The 22,026-nt window shown below is 39.3% G+C and overlaps 1 protein-coding gene across 1 annotated transcript; it reads left to right on the top strand.

Moving 5' to 3' along the window:
• Positions 1-924: 924 nt before the first annotated feature.
• On the top strand, positions 925-20,116 carry LOC101157476 (neuronal migration protein doublecortin). Its single transcript, XM_023962522.2, has 7 exons — positions 925-1,299; positions 4,215-4,640; positions 5,705-6,045; positions 13,590-13,692; positions 15,108-15,197; positions 17,418-17,515; positions 17,601-20,116. Exons 2-7 carry the CDS (start codon positions 4,277-4,279, stop codon positions 17,655-17,657), a joined length of 1,053 nt encoding a protein of 350 aa, XP_023818290.1. The 5' UTR covers positions 925-1,299; positions 4,215-4,276; the 3' UTR covers positions 17,658-20,116.
• Positions 20,117-22,026: the final 1,910 nt, after the last annotated feature.

The following is a 22,026-nucleotide window of genomic DNA, read 5'->3' as shown; positions in this document are numbered from 1 at the left end:
TGAGCTATTTAAATCCTTTTACAGCAGTCATGTTCCTGTGAAATGTTTTCAAATTATGATTTAAACATTTTTAGATGGAAATTTTTAAACTATGACTTGCGCTCATTTGTTGAAGTCTGAAAGAAAAGACAATTTATATTTTTCCCTTTTTTTGCAGACAGTTCAGACAAAATGAGATTTCCACTATTAGTTGAAATTGTGAAGATGAAGAAAGTTTCATTTTATTGTCCTCCCGTCTTTCACAGCACACTTCATTTCTAATACATTTATTTTAATTGTCATAAAGTTTCATTGGTGCTTTAAGTAGAATAGAAGGTAACCCCTTGATTTGGGGCAGGGGCCTATAAATAAAGGTTCTTCAATTTTAAATATTAACATTCCTCAACTAAAAAAAAATCTCACTTTTGTTTTTTAGCTTTTGTTTCTGAAGTCTGGTTTATTCAGTTGTATTTGCTGGAAAAAGATTGGATAATTTGTGATAAGATGTGTCTTTTCCCTGTATGGAGAAATAAAGGTGAATAGCTATTCTAGACTGATTGATCTTAATGTCATGAAATAATCCAAAATTGAAGCCCATTTGGACAAACTTCCTTTTTGATTTCCAGACAAACATACCAACTTTCATTTGAAGTTGTGGGAAACTCTCGGACTACCACACATTTGTTTTGTTAAAGGAAACAATGGTGTTTGAGTAGTCTTGATGTCTTATACAATCATGTTCTGCGTGGTGCACAAATCACTACATGGACTAGTGGCAATGAATAAGTGATTTAAAAGAACAGAAAAGGAAAGTCAAACAGTGATGTAATCAAGCTTTCATCTGCTTCAAATAAAGGCCAGAACCAGCATCAAAGCCCCGCAGCCTTGATGGTTTTGCTTTTCTAATGGAGAGCCACAACCGAAACAGAACTCCCAGAAAAATCAACGGGGATTAATGTCCCACAACACAATCACTTTTATCCTCCAGCCACCACAGCAATTCATCTCCTCCTTTAATTGCTGCAGCTGTTTGCAGGTCCACCTTTTGGGGGGCCCTGACGTCAGCCCCAACCAGCTGAGCTCGGGCGCAGACTCGCACCTCCGCGGTGGGCGTGGCCGCGGCTCTTTAGGACCCAGTGGCAGCGCGGCCCGGCAGGCGGGTGCTTGGTTCCTCCCGGAGAGAGAAGCAGACAAAGGCAGAGCGCACAGACGGCGTGCCGCTATCCTTCCTGCTGCATCGACGCGCACACGCTCTCATCCGCTCCCCCCTTCCCCCGCACCGCACCGCGCCGCGCCTTCATCCCGCACGCAGCCGCGCAGGTGAGTCTTTTTTTTTTTTTAAACCACATGACTCCTATTCTCCTAAAAATGAATAGAATTGGTTTTAAATCAGAGTGTCACTCACTGCACTAAAGCTCATTAGAGGATGTGATTCATTGTTCAGCTTTTCTACTGATGGGCGTTTTTCACCAGGTGCAGTGTAATTAGGGGCGCTCGCTCCATTTTTTTTTTCTCTGACAAAAAGGGGGAAAAAGAATATCAAAAACTTGTCTTCCTTGCTGTAACTCTTCGCCATGTGGCTGCTCTCCTCCATAATGTATAAGAGATGAACAATTCCCCTCAACCTCTACTTGATCATCATGTCTTTGAGAACCACCTCAGACAGCTGTGGTGATAAAGCTGATGTAGATGAGTTCTGATGAAGGTGACCACTGTGCTTGCATTCGGTGGGTTTTGTGTGGGTGGCTCCGTTTGAAACAGAACCAGGCCAAAACTCACAACCACTGCAGTGGGGAAAGCTCTGCTAATAATTTGCAAGTTAAAGTGTGCCTTTTCCCCTCCCATGTGATGATATATTACCAAAATAAATTGGGTGAAGCTACAATGTTGGCTCCCTAATGAGGGAATTTTTTTTTTTTTTTTTACTGCCTGAAATGTGATAATCTTGCACTAAGAGGATGCACATGAGCCGGCTGCTGCAGCAGAAGCAGTGATGGTGATGTCACTGTGAAAGCAGGCACCCTGTCTGAGACAATGGACCGCCCTGGCAGATCCTCTTCTGGGGACGGGTCACAGTATGGTGCGGCAGATGGGTCTAAAACCTGGTCTTTGTCAGCACCTTTAGCGCACAAGTCCCTCTCGCACCATGTGCCTGTCACAAAACCCCCGAGTCAGCAGCTCAGTTGGGGGTGTGCATGATTTGGAGGGCCCTGCCACATGGATGGGAAGTGACTGAATTAGTTGGTTATGTCATCATGTATTCACCTGCCTCGTCTGGAATTACACAAGGAAGCATCTTTAGGTCTTTGTTCTACTTGAAGACTTTTTTTAATCAATGTTAGTACACCATGAAAGTCAACGAGTTCAACACATCTTCCATTGTAATTTCAAAAACTTGCTGTTCATCTTTATAATGCAGTGAACAGCACTGAAAACTTTTTCTTTGTTTAACAAAGCAATGTATCTAAAGAGAGTTTTGTCTTCTAGAGTTTTTATTTCCACCTTCCAGTCCTATTTTTTTTCCTTTTGACATGGAAAAAAAATGCATTATTCCAAAAAACATTACCAATTATAAAATAATTTAACCGTTCAAAAGTAGAGTTCTTTTACAAAAAACAATTAAGGTTTGACAGACTAAACAAGTTGCAAGAAAAGTAGTAACTTGCCCAGGATGCCCTTGCAAAAGAGGTTTTTAATCTCAATTCGTTTTTTATCCTGGTTGAATAAAGGTGGAAAAAAAATACTGAAAATAGTAACTGCAGAGTTAAAAGTGCATGTCAAACATTGTGTGGGTGTTTGTTAGTTTCATTCACTTGTTATTGTGGCATGTCATGACTTTCTCTTTATCAAAAAGAATCTTTAATCTCTGCAGAAAACGTCCTCTTTTATGTGGCAGCTGGGTGTGGGTCTTTTGTTGGGTGCGTTTCATTTTCAAAGATATGGGTCAGCAGGTTTGTGGCTTTCAGTTCTTGGTTGTGGTCATCAGGTAGGAGTTTGACTTGAAAATTTTTTGTTTTTTTTTCTTTCTAAAAGCTGTTCTCTCAATGTAGGTCAGCTGACTTCATAGCATAGCTGGCCTATTGTCTGTTGGCCGGACAGGTGCATCATTTGCTTAATTTGATGGCTGGAAAGAAGCAACATTTTAAATTCAAATCTTCACAAAATGAAATGAAGCTGTATGGTCGGTTTATGAACTGGAAAAGGTGAGATCTTTAGCCATTTAAGTCAAGAATATCTAGGTTAAAAAATGATGCTAATAATTTGACTCCCAAATGTAGTGAAACAATTCTTAGATTTATTATCAAACTATTTGGGTGCTTCTTTTTTAATCTTATAGGGAAAAAAAGTTATGATTAAGCTGTGATTGTACACCTTTTTTGTTTTGGTTTATTTTGCAGCATTTTTACTAAATGTTCCTGCTTTTTAGCTGAGAAATTCTAACATTAAGGAAATATTAATATTAATGAAAATCTCTTAAAGGTCCTTTTTCTGTTGTGTTGGGTCTTTACGGGTGGTAGAATCGCACACTAAAACTAGCAATGTTGACCTTTTCTGCTAAGGATGTTTTTTGACATTACAGGTTTGACGGGATAAAGTTTTCTTGTTTGGGACTCTTGACTTTATTTTATTGCATTTGACTGAAAATGAAACAAATAATTAATGTTTCTATGAACAGGCTGTAATGAGTCAACTGGAAGTTGACACCTTACACCATTACACCTGCCTTCTTCTTGAGGGAAAAGTTCTTAATTTCACCTCGACATCCCTGGTCGATTTAATTTGTGCATAAAACTAGCTGAAAGCTGGAGATCTTGACTGAAGAATCTGCAGTTGAATTTTTGACAATCTTTTTGCTTCACACTTCTGCACCCATGCCAAATGTGTGGGGCTCTCACCGTAAAGCAGTTCTTGCATCCTAACGCCAGAAGAAGATACTTTTTTTTTTTAAAAGTTGACTCTTAAAGTATATCAATTATTTGGGCAATAATATAACTGTCTGTGAATTATACCATTCAAGATCATGTGAAAAAGTTTTAAAGAATCATTGATGTTTTTCCTGCACCAACATTAGAGTTGGTTAGCTTGTCTATTTGAATGCAGCTTAAAGGTCAGTTTGTTGTAAACCAGCTTCTGCACATAATGAAAAAGGGTACTCTAATGTACGAAGATGTGTAATTATCAGTAACTAGCTTAAGTAAATAACATTTTTGTTAAATATTTCATTCGTCTTGCAGACTCTCTGGCGCTGCTCTTCACTGCCTCACATCTGTCTAAACCATCACAGCTGTCAGCCATCATGGAGTTAGACTTTGGCCATTTTGATGAGAGGGACAAGGCCTCTCGTACACCTCGAGGTGGCCGGATGAATGGTCTTCCCAGTCCAACCCACAGCGCCCACTGCAGCTTTTACCGCACACGCACCCTGCAGGCTCTCACCAATGAGAAGAAGGCCAAAAAGGTGCGCTTCTACCGCAACGGTGACCGCTACTTTAAGGGCATCGTGTACGCCGTGGCCAGTGACCGGTTTCGCTCCTTTGACTCTCTCCTTGCCGACCTCACGCGCTCCCTCTCTGACCACATCAATTTACCACAAGGCGTCCGGTTCATCTTTACTATCGATGGATCCCGCAAGATCTCTACCCTGGATGAGCTGGAAGAAGGTTAGCACTTTGCAATGGAACACAAACGTTTTTTACATTATCTGTTCAAAGACTCTTGTATCGTAAATGGGACTGTAAGGTTTTGAGTTATTCTGTTTGGAGCCGTTTCAGCAGCCAAAAATTCTCTTGCAGTGTTTGAAGAGTTGACTTAGCTTGTTGAATTATTTTTTTTGAATAGTTCTTTATTAACTATGATGCTGAAAAACATAAAGTACAAACTTGCATGCAATGAAGTTATTTGTAAAGCTGTATCTAGCCAACAAAGTGATTAGGTACTAGATTTTACATCTATTCTTGATGCTACGTTCACACCAGGCTTGGAAATGCGCTTTTGAGCAACTGCTTCCAATGAAGTTTATGAAAAACTCACGCACATGCACGTTTTGAGCTTCCACGTTCAAAACTCTAGTGTTCACATGTCACTGCTTATGTTTTTAAGTAGTGATGCACTTGGTGATGATGTACGAGTACGATTCTTTTCAAAACACAGAACGGCCAATTGGTTGAAAATCGATCATGGAGGAGAAATTAATAATTACAGTTTGTGCTTGACTGGAATTATACGACAGTCTGTCATATGTCGGAATTGAGCTGTGAAAGAAAAAACCTGAAGCAAGACTTGCACAGCGTCGATATTTTGCGCAAAGTCTCTTCCAACTGTGAGTACATGTGCGAGTATTGGGTTGCAACAGAGCTGTGTGAACAGGATATGCTTAAAGCATGTTCAAGAATGCCTGTTCAGCGCACACATGCCCTGTGTGTACGTACCATGATCTATAATCTTTCACTGCCTACTACTGAGAGAACAAACTTTTTGAACAAAGGAACAAAAATGGTTGGGTTTATCTGAACCTATTATTGTACTGAAAACTACTTTGTAGGCAAAATCGATTTTAGTTTGAAGAATAAAAAATGTAATAAAATTTAATTAAAAAAATAAAATAAAATAAAAATTCTTTTCCCTTCTGGGTTAACTGGTATCTCCAAAGGTCAAAAGTTGCTTAGTGTTTCTGGTGTCAAATAGCTGATTGAGTTACAACACTAACCCATTATGTTTACCACAGGGGAGAGCTATGTTTGTGCTTCAGAGAACTTCTATAAGAAAGTCGATTACACAAAGAATGTCAACCCCAACTGGTCTGTGAATGTGAAGGCCTCAGCAAGCCAGAAGAACATGCAGTCTTTAGCAGCCAAGGCTGCCAGCGAGCCCAGAGAAAACAAGGAGTTTGTTCGGCCCAAGCTGGTCACAGTGATGCGCAGCGGCGTCAAGCCACGCAAAGCTGTCCGTGTCCTGCTCAACAAGAAGACGGCGCACTCCTTTGAGCAGGTGCTCACTGACATCACAGAGGCCATCAAGCTTGAAAGTGGTGCAGTCAAGAGGATCTACACACTGGATGGTAAACAGGTAAGTCCTACCTGTCAAATCATGGTGAAAGATGTGTGAAGCTGCTGATCGATTTGGTTATATTTAAAAGGCTTTTTTTGTTATTTGGAGACGGAAATAAAGCTGGGTTTAAACAGCATGTAAACATAACAGCTTCAAAGGAAAAATGTTGCTGGGATTGTGGACAATTCATAAATGATTACTGGACAAAGGACAGGCAAGTATTAGAATAAATGGAAAACTAGGTACCTGTAAATGCAAAGGGAAAAGGCCACATATGTAAAAAAGGAGCCGCTGTTTGCTGTTAACCTCAGTCAACAGTGATGTGGCAGGTCAATGGGAACACTGTTGAGACACCTTTGTTCATGAAAATCTCATTGTCTACATCCTTTGAGACTGCAACAGGAGTCTCTTGTGGTTCTGGACATCAATCACTTCTTTGGCTGTTTGACACTGTAGGCATTTAACTGCATAGCTGGACCTACATGTAAAGTTAAACACTTTTTTGGGTGTTTAGCTAATAGACATGTTTAACTTGCATCACACAGTTGCTACAAATTTGTTGTCTGCACATCCATGACGCCAATCTTCCGTTCCACCACATCTCACTACTGGAGGTCATTTGAAGACAGTGAACTCATTGTCATGTTCAAGAAACCAGTCTGAGATAATTCCAGCTTTATGACATGGCGTGTTATCCTGCTGGAAGTAGCCATCAGAAGATGGTACACTGGGGTCATAAAGGGATGGGCTTGGTCAGGAAAAATACTCATCAGATCAGGCAACGTTTGTCCAATGAGCCTGTGTGAATTGTAGCCTCAGTTTCTGGTTCTTAGCTGTCAGAAGTGAGACCCTGGTGTGGTCTTCTGCTGCAGCCCATTTCAAGGTTGGACATGTTGTGTATTCAGAGATGCTCTTCTGCAGAGTTCAGTTGTAATCAGTGGTTATTTGAGTTACTGTTGTCTTTCTATCAGCTGGAACCAGTCTGACGATTCTCCTCTGACCTCTGTCATCAATACGGCATTTCTGCCCACAGAACTGCTGCTAACAGGTTATTTTCTCTTTTTTTTTGTGACCATTCTCTGTAAACCCTAGAGATGGTTGTGGGTGAAAATCCCAGTAGATCAGCAGTTTCTGAAATATTCAGAACAGGCTGTTTGGCACCAACAACCATGCCAGTTTCAGTCACTTAAATCACTTTTCTTCCCTATTCTTAAGCTTTGTATAAACTGCAGCAGATCATCTTAACCGTGTCTACATGCATAAATGCAATGAGTTGCTCCCATGTGATTGGCTGATTCAAAATTTGTGTTAACGAGCAGTTGGACAGGTGTGCCTAATAAAGCGGTAACTGAGTGTAGACGCTCCAATTCTTTGTTTAATTTTTGGCAAGTTTTGGCAGCCACAGCAGACTTGGAGTTCAGATTTAAAGTAAATGTTGTGGCATAGGGTAAGAGCTGTTGCTTAATGTTGGAAATAACATACATGTAGAAAATGACTTTTGGATAATTTCATTGACGGAGCTCTTTTTCAGCAAGTGAACTAGGCTAAAAGCACACAATGCTTTGTCATTGTTCATTTTGCTGTAGTTATGTAAAAGTATACATAGAAGCACCTCAGTTGTAAGTTGCAAAAGTGATCTTGTTGACCCTTAAAAAATAAAAAGAGCATAGCCAAATATAATATACATTGCATGTTAATGCAGATACTTGTCTCACTCTTCCCTGTTTTCTCTATGCCTTGTGCTTCCCAGCATGCATCAAAAACTCTCCAGACTGCTGTGATTCAGTACAAATTAAAAGTGGTGGGGGTCAGCTTTTGCTGTAAAAGCATGTGAGGGTGTGGACATCTGTTCCTCTTTGATATGGTTAAGTGTTGGTGTATTCTCCATTGGGGGTAGACTTGTACTCTAGGTGTTTCCATATTGTCCTGCTCTTGCGTTTGTATCCAGTCCATAATCATATGTCTGATCAGGGCCGGTTCTTTGAATTGATAGAGGGCGTGGGGGATTAGATTTTAATGCAGTCTCCCTGGGGCGCAGTCTGCCCAGATCAGGTCTTAAAATGGCTTTTACAAAAACCCTTGCTGGACTGTAATCCCCTTATGTCATGTTGTGCTAATTTCTTTGCTATACATTTTTTATGAGCTACCACAAAGAAATTCGCTCACAGGATATTGATTTGTCATTTCAATGTTTATTTATGATGAGTAATTTGTCATAGTTATTCTGTGTGTCCAAAGAATGTGGGACACTCTTCATGTTTTTGGGATCTTTTTGCTGAGCCGCTCTGCGAGGTGCATGAGGTAGAAGTGGTATTGATGCATTGCCCCGTCTCTCCCAGACTCTGCGCCGATCCTCTTCCCCATTCCGCTGTGATAGCTGCTGGTTACTGGTTGCTAGGAGACCACATCTCAGGCACAAAGAGAGCCCAGCTGGTGTGGACCGGTCTGTCAGATACCACATCCTGAAGTGGGTGGGAGAGTTCACTATTAATGCAAGCCCATGAAGTCTTCTGTATTAATCTGTGGGCATTTCTTCACTGAGACAAGGCGGTAAATGAAATGGGTGCATTTTGCGACAAAAATAAAAGATATCGTATACTTTATTCAGTTTTTGTAAAATGGCTGCTCTGTGCCTCTTGTTCAGTGCCGCACAGACTCTCCCTGCCTCTGTTGTGGATTAAATCACACCCATTTTCCTCTCAAATGCTGATTTTCCTTTCAGCTTGATGAGGGAATGGTGGGGTTCAGGCATTCCATTCTTACAGCAAAATTAGGGATAGTTTTATTTTCAGGGGGGGGGGATGTAAATTACTCCTCCACTCTATTTAAGAAGAAAAAAACCAGAACATGTGCTCATCTTGCTTCTAAAGACCCGATTGCTGTATCTGGAGGGATGATGAGCTCTACTTTGGATTTAACATATTTTGTTTATCCATAAATTTTACAATTATTTATGCTAAGATGTTGCAGTTTGAACCAAATTGGGACCTACCTGAATTGTTTTCTAGGTTTAAAACCGATGAGAGTGATGCTTTAGGAGCACGGTCAGTTGGTTTGTCAGAACAAAAGGATTCAATTCTTTCTTTATGACAACCTCTATAAAAAATGTTCTCTTAAAAAAAAAAAGAATGGATGTATAATTTTTTTCCTCTCTGTCTAAAATGTATTTTAGAGGGAAATAAATCCTGTTTATCAGGGCTCTTGCAGTCTCCTTTAGCAGAGAAGCAGTTGTCATGGCAATAAGCTTACTGCAACGGATTCAATTCATGACTATCTGTAATGCGCTGAGTGGGCTCTTTGCATTGAGTTTTACCTGCTCTGCTGCATTTTTTTTTTTTTTTTTTTTTTTTTTTTACATAAGGAGCTCACAGCCTCCACATCTCACATGAAGTAAGCCCACACAGAGCGGAGGCAGCAGGTCTGACTCTTAAAGGGGCGTGGTCCCCAGGGTGAGCTTTTTACACAGACAAGGAACTGTACATGACAGCCCCCCCCCCCATCCCCACTAACACCATCAATGCCTTAGTCTGCAAACGGCTCTGATTTCCTGCCTGAACATTATGTCAACAACTGAGCATGACCTGGAGGGAAGATGAAGCAAAATTTAATAAAAGCTACGACCACATCAGTCGGCCAAATGAAAAGCTTGCTTCCGTGCAGAAGGGAGGGCTGGGGGTTGAACCAGCACCAGACACCAGCTGCTCCTCATGACTCTCCAGATATCACTCAAAGGGGCTCATCTGTTCCCCAAATGCACCCACTGCACCCTCATGGAAATGTAAAAGCTGTGCTGCATCAAGAGGTCACAGGGATGAAAGCAGTACAGTTTTTGAGAAGTGTTCCACTGAAATGGACTTTTATCCTGAAATTCTCTAGATTTCTTTACAAAACCGTGCTGGAATGTGTGAGGAAATGCAATTTCGCAAAGCTTTGAGGTTAAGTTATACAGGCTTTCCTTCTCTCTTCTTTTAGTGTTTACTCAAAAATTACTCAGATGCATGTTCTCCTTCTGCAGAATGCTGGATTATCTTGTCTGCACCTCCTAATGGCCTGGAAATGAAGAAAGCACAGTGTGTGTGTTGTTGGTTTACCCATTAAATTGCAAAACATTTTGGAACGTTTGCAGAGGTTTAAAAAGGAACTGTCTAGTAATGAGATCTCTCTTTGAAAACTCTCAATAGCTCATTGACTTTAGCTGTAGGCAAGCCTCTGAAAGGGTGAGCAGGACTCAAAACAAGCCAGCTGTGTAATCAGAAGAGGTGCTTCCTGCTACTAAACAAAATTGTTTTTGTTGCACAAAAAGTCATCTTTCACATATTGTCACGCTTTAGTTGTGCATTTTTAAACCACCACTCGCTGTTATTTAAAAAAGGATGCTCCTTATCTAATCTAGTCCCCCATTTTATGTTATGAATGGCATACTTTTATAATGAAGCAGCTTGAAGGAAAGTGTAGATGCCCGGACTTAACCCTTGACCTTGTTAGCAAGTTGGTTTAAAGAATCAATTAAAAGTAAACATGGTTGACAGAAGCTGATCTCATTCATCAGCCTCCTCTGTTTATTTGACCATCATCCATTTAGAAGGGAAATTACTTTGAATAATTCAGTTATTGCACTATCATAGCAATCTGTGGAAGTTGTCATGTGGTTCTGACAGCTGCTGAGAAAAAGATTAGGGATGGATCAATTGGTCTAAAACGATTTTTCTTTCTTTCTTTTAATATGAAGTTCAGCGGCTTCTCTGGATAAAAAATGTGTAACCCCTGGGAAATTTTGAGGGGCTTGGTGAATCATGTTGACACCGTTTGGCAGCTGCCAGATGCAGTTTAAACTGCAGTATCCAGGTGTTCCCAGACTATCCTCCTCCTCACATTTTAACTTTTCTGCCAAATTCGGACAAACTGGACTTTTTGATTAATGGTTGGCATTATTGTGGTATTCATGAAATGGTTTTCTTTACATGCTCAGGTCTGGTTGAAATCAGTTACTAATCGCTGGTGTTTAAGTCAAAGAATTACTTGTCATCGATGCTAGCATGCAAATTTTTCTAATCTGTTTTGTATTGAACCATTCATACCCGTGCATATGGAACAAGATACTAAGTTTTTATTATTATTTTTTTATATTTCAAACTTAGTATGTTTTGAAATCCATCAATAATTACTCAACAGTTTAGTTTAAGTGGCTCAGGATCCTAACTTTAAGTATAGATTAAAAGATTTAGATACGGCTCCAGTCTGTTAGATGAACATTTGATCCCTTTTAATCAGATCTTTCGTCTAAAGCTATTAAAACATGCACCGCTGTCTTTCAGCCCCCACCATTTTTCCATCTCCTGATCTCCACAGGTTTGTCCTGGAGGGAAGAGGGCATTTGCTGATGCTTCCATTTATGATTAACTGCCAGGCGCTCTTGTTGCCACATAACAGTTTAACTTAATGACGGCAAGTTAAATCGAATCTCTTGATAATGAATACGCACGAGAACCACAATTTTATACCCTGTGAATTGGACTGAAACAATTAGATTTTCGTCCCTGGAATTGAGGCAACATCTCTTCAGGTCAGCAGAGATCTGACAGGCCTGTATCCGGGGAGTTCTGGGGGTAAAGTGTCTCTGGGGTACAGCTGTTAGATGCCACGCCACCAAGTCACCACCACACACTGTTTTAGCTTGTCTAGCAGGATCCAGAAGCAGCATGGCAGCTGTTGGGTGGGGTGTTCTCAAATTATCTGCAGCTCATAGTTTGGATGTGCATCACAAAGGACACCGTAATGCATGTTGATTACCGGGGAGTTCTTCCAAATACAGATGACTCTATAGAACCATGAAATTCTCTGAACAGCAGAGTGGCTCCATTAAGGTAGTACAGGTGATCTGTAAATGACAAAAATTAATAAAGTTGATCTGGTTTTGAAAGGGAAAGCTTCAAATGCAACTGAATGACGACCAATCTCGTCTGCAGGAGAAAGCTTTTAGCTGAATGGCTTTAATAGGCGTGTCTGAGCTGCATAATGGCGTGTTCAGGAGAAGGCGTGGCCCAAAGACATCTGTCCACTAAGTAGACTTTATTGTTTCAACAGCTGCTATAGAGTGAAAAGACTGAGGAAGTTGAACCATTTAAACCTTAGTGTAAATATGTGGGGTTATCATCTCTTTGGTTTTCTTTATGCCTTTTGTCCAAGTTTTGTTACATAAATCCAGGGTGGATGAAGGTATTTCATTTGAGAAAATGTATGGTAAAGGCCTCAAACAGCCCAAAGCTTTAGTGGTCAAGAATTTAGACCCTAAATATTTTCAGATCCACTCAAGAATTTTTAATGTTAAGAGTTAAGAGTTCCCAGTTTTCAGAGACAATGGGGAATTTTGTTAAAAAGCATTTAAAACCAAAAAAATCTGATTTTAAATTTTCTTTAATTTTCTAAAGTTCGGAAAATTTTAAAATAACATAAAAATGCACAATTTAAGCACATTTTAATTTGGTTTAAACAGGCTAAACTACATTTAGATTCATTTGTCTGATTTGTATCTTTCTGTAAATTTTAAAGCATCCAAAAAGGAAAAAAAAAGTAATAAAATCCCCAATAGACTGTAGGCAATGGCATCTAGATAAAGCAAAAAATAAATCAAGAATGACCAATGGGACTGGACTTTCCTTTTCAAAGGAAAATGGTCTGTGTAAAACTCAGGAATTATTGAAGTTCAAATCTCTTTAAAAATTTAGATTTCCATCTGAATATCCTGGCGGATGAAATTGATACCGGGCTGGCTAGGAACGCTTACCAGCCTTTATCTAATGCACTAATTTGTCCTCATTGCGGTTTTTCCTCTGCTGTTGCAATGACCATATGCCCATACATGCCTGATTCTGATCTTGGACTGTTCTAATTAGTTTAGCTAGAATAAAATCCTTTTTCAGATGGAGGATATGATGGGTACATTTTAATGATGTTGGCATGTAAACCTCTTGTACCTGATCTTACGATGTTGCAACTTTTTTTTTTATCAACTGATGGTTCCTTAAATGAAAATACAGAACTTTATTTTAATTATTTTTTAATTGGGAAAAAAATTGGCTATGAAGGTATGCGTTCAGTTATAGGCAAATAATTATTTTACACGCTGGAATTCTTTCTTTTTCAGAATATCAAATAAAGTTACTGTTACTGCTGTGACTGGGAAGTTGGGACATAATACGCTGCTTTATGATAGCTATTACCAGGAAATCTGTTTTGAAGTTATTCAGAGATGTTCATAGTGTTGTAACATAAGAACAGTTTGAACAATATTCAGATTATATATATTCAAAATAAGATGTGCATGTAAATTCCAGCAACAAAATAAGGATGAGCGTTCCTGAAGGGCTCATACATTTGGCATTTAGAGGTACATCTGCATTCACTGAAGGTTGAGTGTTACTTGTTAACAAAGTTTCCCTCTGTAACAGTATTAGCAGTGTTTTAAAAGGCCAATGAAAACCTGAGTTCTACACATGAGAATTTTCTTCTAGCATCATGTGTTGTTCTCAGATCATCAGGTGTTGGATTTTCTGTTTTCCCAGGTTACCTGCCTTCAGGATTTCTTTGGGGACGATGATGTCTTCATCGCGTGTGGACCAGAAAAGTTCCGCTATGCACAGGACGACTTCTCTCTGGATGAGAATGGTAATGCAGAGCTGGCTTCAATTTTTCCTTGTTTGACGATCAATTTTAATGTGCAAATGAGTTGAACACAAATCAATACAGTGCTCTGAAAATAACTTTAAATGGCAAACACAGGCTTGTCTGTCTCAAAAGTGGGGAAAAAATATACCGCAAAGATATTAATATTCAGAGCAGAGTCAGAACAAAAAAGAGCCACGTGGGAGGGAGCCTGACAAATGGTGAGAGGAATATTGTGAAGGGAGTGTTATCAGCAGTCAGCAGTGGGTTGGAAAAAAGCAGGAAAACGGAGCTTTAATCTGTCTACTGACAGGTTTAGGCCAGCTGATATGTTGCAGCTGATACTGCTGAGAAGTCGAGGAAAGAAACGGTGAAATCTGCTCCCTGAATGTGTGCTCTCAGCAGACCTGAAAAGCCTATTTTTAATAACCTACTTCCACCTGAAGCCCTCTTCTTCTTCTCCTGCAGCATCTTTTCCAGATCCTTAAATTTGGCCACATCGTAGAGTCAGGCCTGTTTCCAGCTATTGTCTTTGCCATGGAAATTCTCTGCCTTTTTTTTAACCTTTTAATGATTTCCGTTCTACATGTATCCTTGGGGGATTCAAGCTGAAAGATTTGATGTAGTCTGTAATGACATCTGGGCCATTTCCACTTTAAATGGTGCATCCTGACATCAGAGTCTGCCTCAATAAAGCTGAGATGCCCCTGTCTGCAGTGCATCATAATGGCTTTTTATTTCAACTGTGTTCCACAACACTTTTCAGCTGAGATCAATCTAAGTTCTCTGGAGGAAAAAAAAAAAGATTTCTTAATGCAAAATGTTTGTGTGTAAAGTTGGAGAAGATCATCGTCAAATGTTGCCTTAAAATTAGACTAATCTGAGAGAAGGCACACGTGAAACCGGCTCCTCGTTGCAGTCATGGTTTCTGCTACAGACTAGAGAACCTGAGAGTCTGGACTATTTTGAGCCTGCGGAGTTGATCAGAGAGGCTGCCAGTCTGCAGGAGTGATGGTGGCACACCTCCCAAACAATGGCAAAGAAATGCAGTTGTATGTGGTGGTGTCTGTGAAGGTTAAGAGGAAGAAGATGAATGTGGTGAGATCCCAGGAGATGGAAGGAGGACAGACAGTATAATTAGCATCAAAAGAGGAAGAGGAGGGAGGGGGAGGGAAACTGCCTGACAGTACAAACGCAGAGGAAGCTTTTGGAGAGGTGCAGCAGTGTCTGGAGTATGTCTACTAATATGAAAAACACTGCTCCAGAATATAATGGGATTATAGTACAAAATAGAATTGCATATGAAGCTTTGCTTCACCATCTGACTGATGGATGCATTTCTAATCAGAAACAGAAGTGTTTGCAGCTTGTTTTTCCAGTTTGAAAATAAAGATCTTTTTTTGACTTTGTTTTGACAGAATGCCGGGTGATGAAAGGACCCAAAACCCCACGTGGTTCAGTGAAGAGTCCGGGTCTCATCAAACGCAGCAAGTCACCCACTGAATCCAGTGAGTCTATTATCTTGAGCACAGTGAATACTGACATTAAGACTGCTTTTTAAAAATAAAAATAAAAGGAAAAAAAATAAAAGGATGCCGATAACAATGGGGCACAATACATAGTGAACAGAACATTAGATATGAAAGTAGAGGGATGGAGCTCACCTTTGACCTTTGTCTAAGGGGGATGGTGAGGATTGGGGGATTATTCCTATTCAATAATGAATGAAAATAGATGACTGACTTGGTTAAAGATCCGCTCCATTGAAAATTCTTAACATGTTTTTGTGGCTTTTTTTTGATGGACATGTATAAAGAAAATAAAGGTCAAATTTGCATATCTGAGTATTTCTTTATTAAATCGTGGTGCATCTCGAGCAGATTAAAAAATGCCGTCTGAAGAAGCGTGTAGTTGTGACAAAGAAATTACAAATGGCAGGCCACAAGCTCCCTGCTCCGCTTTATTGTGATGGATCCACTTGTAGACGTCATGTACCTCCATGTGGCTCCAATATTGCTCGCCATTTTTGTTGCTGTGCCAGTTGTCCACCCACAACTCATAGGTGTTTTTTTTTTTTTTTTAATAAACTACTGCTACTATGCAGAAACTATATCCTAATAAACCACATAGAACACTTGACCTTGGGCTAAAAACACCATAGTCAAATGAACACTTGAAACGATTTTACAAAAGATGATTGGAGTGGTTCTTTAATGTCTAGTAAGGACAAATTTTTTGTGTCAGATGACACAATGTTTTCCTGCAATTTTTTTTGGTTTGAAAACCTTTGATAAAATCTCTCCAAAAAGAAATTTGACTGTCTAAAATTCAACATTTTTTATTCCTAAAACAAATTCTTTTACTAAGAATTAAGTCATTTAAAATTCTGCTTTTTTGTGGTTCTTTAATCTGAGTTGTAACGCAGTATGATGTGCCTTTTTACAAAGCTCTATGAATAAAACATAAGTAAACAAAAGCTCCTCTGAGCCATTTGTCAGAGAGGCAGGGGAGTTGAACATGACAATATCCAGAAGGCAGCAGATCATTGAGATTCTGCTGCTAGCTTTAAAGAGCTTTTGCATCTTTTAACAGATTCTACTCGTATCTGGTGGTAGCTTTGTAATTTGCTTTAAGAACAAATAAGCGTAAAGAAACTAGATGGATGTCTACTTAAGGACTGTGGAATTCTATTATTGGAGGTTTGATGAGGGATGATTGACAGTAAACACAGCTTATGGGCATTCAAGATGTCAGCTTTATCTATGAATCTGGAAGCTGAGGGTTCACAAATCTTGATAATGGGGTCACGGCACAGGAAACGTCTCACTTGCCTGGTAATTTTGACAAGTTTTCAATAATTCAAAAACAATTTCCTGACTGTTTCTGATATTACCACTTATCCAATGTTTTTTTTAATATAATTTCTTGCAAAAAGAAAAATTAAATTCGTTTTTTATTTTTATTTTTTTTACTGATTCTTTTACTGATGCATACAATATTTACAGAATCACAAAATGATCCATTCTACATCTATGTTTCTCTCTGAAGCATAACAGTTGCATGTGTTTTGTTTGCCCATTTTGCTCACATGCAGTAGGGAGAAGAGATGTCAGAAAAGGCTGAAGAGTCAGGAACTTTCATGTGCGATGAGGAAAACCTTTTTTTTTGTCTTTCAAGGCTCAGAATGTGATGACTGATCAAAACTCCTGCATGTTTTGTCTTGAAAGCTGCTTATTTTAAACCAACCTAGTTTCTAAAAATCAAGCAGTTTTAGCATTTTTCCTATCCTTGTGTGACTTTTCAGTGACAGTGAGGCGTTTTCCTCTTGTTGTATTCGGTGCCTTTTGGCATAAACGGAGACTCGCCATCTGGTTGCGAGTCTCCAGGCCTCCTTTCATCTTTCATGAACAAAAAGCCTTTTAAAGTGTTTAACTCACACGGCTAAATCACCTCACACTGCTCCAAAATACAAGCACAATGTCCCACACTGAGAGAATCCTAGCAACGAGACGCAACACTAAGTCTGTGAATACAGTGTGCACTGACAAACAGAACTCATCGGTTCAGTAGAGCTGGAGCTCCAGTCTGGCTTTATTTGTTGCCAAGTGAGGCCACAATAAAGGACCGACTCTTCTAAAGGGTTGAATCATCTTATGCATTGTTTAAGATACAAAGCTGACTTCATCTTTTACTCCTTCATCTGTCCTCTCCTGTATTGTCACTTTCAGCCAATGGGACCGGCTCCAGCAGCCAGATCTCCACCCCAATTTCCAAGAACTCCCCCACATCCACCCCAACTAGTCCAGGTCTGAACAACAAGCAGAAGGTACTGGTCCATTTCTCTGTAAACATGGTTATTTCTTAACACAGTCCTGATGCTCAGATCACGGATACCTCTGCTCTGTTTTCAGGATCTCTACCTGCCCTTATCTCTGGAGGATGATGATTCCCTTGGTGAATCCATGTAGACTCTCATCCTACGTTTGGCCTGAAACACTGAATTTTTTTTTCCCCCCTCTGCTGCTTTCAACCTTCCCTCACAGTGCCACTATTGAGGACAACCAGTTTTTGTTTTTTAAGGCCTTAAACACCATTCACTGCTCTGCAAAAATCTCTTTTGATCACATTAAAATCCTCTTTCGATTTCCAGAAAGGTTTTTTGCAGAATAAACAACTTCTTTCTTACTAATGTCACAGTTTAGTCACAGATTTCACTGTAAGTGCCCTTTTTCTTTAAAAACTTTTTAATCATTAAGCACACCAAATTTAGAATTTCACTCCAAATTTCAGGCAGCAAAGTTTTTTGTACAACATTTTTGTGATCATCCTCATATCCTTGTCGCTCTGCCCTAAGGATGACCTTCCCAAAGGACGTTTTTTTGTTTTTTACCCAAAATCTTTCTTACTTGCTGTAAATACGATGTATAGCCATCATACCATGTTTGCTCCGTGTTCATTGCTGTGCTTCCTTAATGTCAGAACATTTGCTCAACTCATCAGAGGGTTTGATTAAATAGAGGTAAAAGCTAAAGGAAGCTTAATGGTAGGAGTAGAATGCAAAACAGAGCCACACTTTTCAGACCAAAATCAGCAATGCCTGTGAGTCCATGTGGTGTGAAAAATTGCATTCAATCGGAAAGAAATCTTTTCTGGCATTTCCTCTATTTTGACGCTCTATGTAGACCGTAGACTACATGTGCTACCAAACCTTCATTAACTATTGTGCATGGATAGTTGATGAATGAAACTTGTCATGTTAAAAACTGTTTTGAAGGACCTAGAAGTGCGTTAAAAAAAACAACCAAAGGTGAAAAAGTAGGCCCTTTAAAAATACACCTTTTATTACAGTTTTTATACTAAATAAATCCCATTCTGTCTTTTTATCCCCCTTACCCTAATTTTCTCCTTCATGGCCATTTATGTGCAACTTGCAGTAAGATTTTTATACACGAGAGTTAAGTCTCAAAGCCAAAGTATGTGTCTTGACTACGGAAAAGAGGAGGAAAAGTTTGATGCTGGAGATTTTTCAGGAGGCGCACAAGAAGAATGAAGCATGCCATATTTTTTAAAGTCAAGATGACGTTATTGCATCACTTTTAGACGCTTTCATGACAACAGTGAGGTCTCCTCTTTTGTACTACTTGGCAATGATCTGCCGGGGATGAAGATGGCTTCTGTCTTAACCAGTGAAGGGTTTAAATTATATAAAATTTGTATCATTGTTAGTTCACATAGTTTGTATTTTTTTTCTCTTAACTTCACATACGAGTTCTAGCACCCTCCCACCACCACCAGGTGTGTGTGCCACTTTAGTACAAACTGAAATCTTTTTCAGTCACAGCGACTTGCAATGTCCCAAATCTACTGAGTTTGGAGTGGTTCTTTAGTTTAATTTTCTTTTTTGTCACTAAGAAAGTCTTTGAAAATGGCTGACACTGAAGCACAAAGCAGGGAGTAACTTTCCATCACTGCAGCAGACGCGTTACCGTCTACTCACCAGCATTTCAAAGCGTGGCCACAGTTATAGTTCACTGAAATTTGCTGCTCCTTCAAATTAAAAGCTATGCATTTGGGTTTAAGAATGGATCGTTTTTTCTTTTTGGTTAGGAATGCCCATTTTTATTCCAGTGGTATGATTTTTCAGAAAGTGGGAACAATGAAATGTCCATGTCTAATGTGATCAAAAGTGTATGTATCTGGTATGATCAGGTGTGCGCCTTTTTACCCACTTTTTTTTTGGTCAATGGCAAAGGGTAATACAAACTTTTCTGGTGCTGTGAACTCTGGTGCTGTTTTTATCCTGCAGGGAGCGCTATTATACCAGCCAAACCGCTTCTGTCCGCAGCAGGGTCGCCTCACTTCACCCAACACTATGTACAGGAATGTTACAACCAGTCTATTTCCTTCAAACCGTCAGTTGTGTAAAAGCTCACATACTAATCGTGCTCTTGTTTCCTTAACTCTTCTGCAGCTTATTATTCAGCTCCACAGCATAGAAAACAAAATTGTTGGTCTTGTGAAAAGCGGCTGCCACCTCGTAGGATGGATTGTGTGATTCATCGCCTTCAGTGGTGCCTTTTCTTAAAGACTGCTGTCTTTTGATGAACTTGCATTGGAGATCAAAGGCTTGCTCTTTAAAAATACCTGTTTGTAATTCTTTTTATTTATTTTTTTTTAAATGTCTAGAATGAGGAGGCCTCATACTAGTTTCATTTTGTAGAGACACGGGAAACTTTGTCGTGGTGTAAATATGCTCCCCTCTAGTTCTTTACCTTTTTAACGGAATGAATGACTTCAATCTTTGCTTTTATTAAAGTTGCATCTTTTCTAGTGGTATTTTGCAACGTCCCAGTGGCTTGTTTCAGTGCTTCATTCAATGTATTAACTGAAATTGTTTTTTTTTTTCAAATAAAACTGCTGTAATTCACCTGTCTGATTTCAAGTTTATTGCTACTTCAATTGTTTCTTCAGTTACTGTAATTCCAGAGTCATAAATCTTTAAGATTAATTGGAAATAAAATGGTGAATAAGTTGGAGCTGATACTAGCAATAGATTAGGCACTTATTGCTGTAACAATTAGCTAATCTATTTAGATCTTTGCATTTGTGTTTCAAAAGCATTAATGCGAACATACATTGTAGAAGCTGCTTACATTTTAATTGTTATATACATTTTTTAAGATGTATAAGGAAAAACCTAAAAGATTTTGTTAGTATATTCTTCTGTCTTACTTTGATACAAGTTCTAGATATTATTTTTCTTCCAACAATTAGAATGTTCCAAAACACTTCTAGTTTCTTTTTTCTTGTGCACAAATATATTACTGTGCTATCAAGGGAACGTGTTGAGCATGTATCTGATTTTCTACATGAGATTTGCTCCATAAAGTTTCAAAGAGAACTTGAAACTTTGTTAATCTGTGGCTGTACAATGTTATCTTGCATTAATAAAATAATGTACTTTAAAGACACAAAGTTTTTAATTTAGCCTGGGTCAGTTAAGCCCAGTTTAGATCCTAGCAACTTGGCCAACTATAGACCAATATCAAACCTCCCCTTTTATTTCAAAAAATCCTAGAGTTATAGTTAAGCAGCTTTACCGCCACCTACAGGACAATAGCCGCACTTGAAGATTTTCAAGCACCACAGTACGGAAACTGCACTAGTCAGCCTCAGAAAAAGGACTACTTTCTATCCTGGTCCTTTTAGACCTCAGTGCAGCCTTTGACACTATCAACAACAGTATTTTACTCCAAAGGTTAGAGCATGACATCAGGATCAGAGGATCTGACCTCCAGTGGTTTGAATCCTATTCATCCGATGGGTACCAGTTTGATAATGTAAATGGAGATTCTTCTCAGTGCACTCGAGTTAGCTACGAAGTCCCACAGGGCTCAGTTTTAGGACCCATCATCTTTATGCTTTATATGCTACCCTTACGAAACATAGCATTCATTTTCACTATTATGCAGATGATATGCAGTTGTATTTGTCTATTAAACCGGAAGAAAATGACCATATAGATAAACTGAATGCCTGCATTAGAGACATCAAGACCTGGATGACAATTAATTACCTCCTCTTGAACCCAGAAAAAACAGAGGTCATTATACTAGGTCCTAAAAACCTCAGAGATGCTCTGTCTGTTCAGATAGTCTCCCTGGATGGCATAAGTATAGCCCCCAATTCCATAGTTAGAAACCTTGGGGTTTTATTTGACCAGGATTTATCATTTAAGGCTCACATATCTCAGGCGTGTAGAACTGTATTTTTTCACCTGCAGAATATTGCTAAGATCAGAAATATACTTTCTAAGAGTGATGCTGCAAAACTCATCCATGCATTTGTTACGTCTAGACTGGATTACTGTAACTCCTTGTTAGCAGCGTGTCCTAAAAGTTCCTTAAGAAGTCTTCAGCTTGTTCAGAACGCAGCAGCTAGATTGTTAGCAGGAATTGGCAGAAGAGATCACATCACTCCTGTGTTGGTTTCGCTCCATTGGCTCCCAGTTGATTCTAGAATCAAGTTCAAAATCCTCCTGCTAACCTATAAGGCCTTACATGGTATGGCCATTAAGGACCTCATAGTCCCTTACCACCCAAACAGAACACCTCGCTCGCAAAATACATGACAGCTTGTGGTTCCTAGAATTAGTAAAAGTACAGTTGGAGGTAGAGCGTTTAGCCACCAAGCCCCTGTTTTATGGAATAAGCTCCCAGCTCATGTAAGAGAGGCCGACTCAGTTTCTACATTTAAAGTTAGACTGAGAACATTCCTCTTTGGACAGGCTTATTATCAGACTAGTTAGTATTCAGAGATTATTTAACTTAATGTTAA

This window comes from Oryzias latipes, chromosome 14 (assembly GCF_053564925.1).
Source record: "Oryzias latipes strain Hd-rR chromosome 14, Olatipes_Hd-rR_3.1".
NCBI lineage: Eukaryota > Metazoa > Chordata > Actinopteri > Beloniformes > Adrianichthyidae > Oryzias > Oryzias latipes.
The sequence above is the reverse complement of the archived record's forward strand: the minus strand, read 5'-3'. Positions and strand labels throughout refer to the sequence as shown.

Bases quoted from the DNA above. Each gene is read 5' to 3' on its own strand.
- LOC101157476 (XM_023962522.2), top strand. From the start codon at position 4,277: ATGGAGTTAGACTTTGGCCATTTTGATGAGAGGGACAAGGCCTCTCGT. The intron at 4,641-5,704 runs GTTAGCACTTTG...TGTTTACCACAG, and splicing joins CCTGGATGAGCTGGAAGAAG to GGGAGAGCTATGTTTGTGCT. The intron at 13,693-15,107 runs GTAATGCAGAGC...TTGTTTTGACAG, and splicing joins CTTCTCTCTGGATGAGAATG to AATGCCGGGTGATGAAAGGA.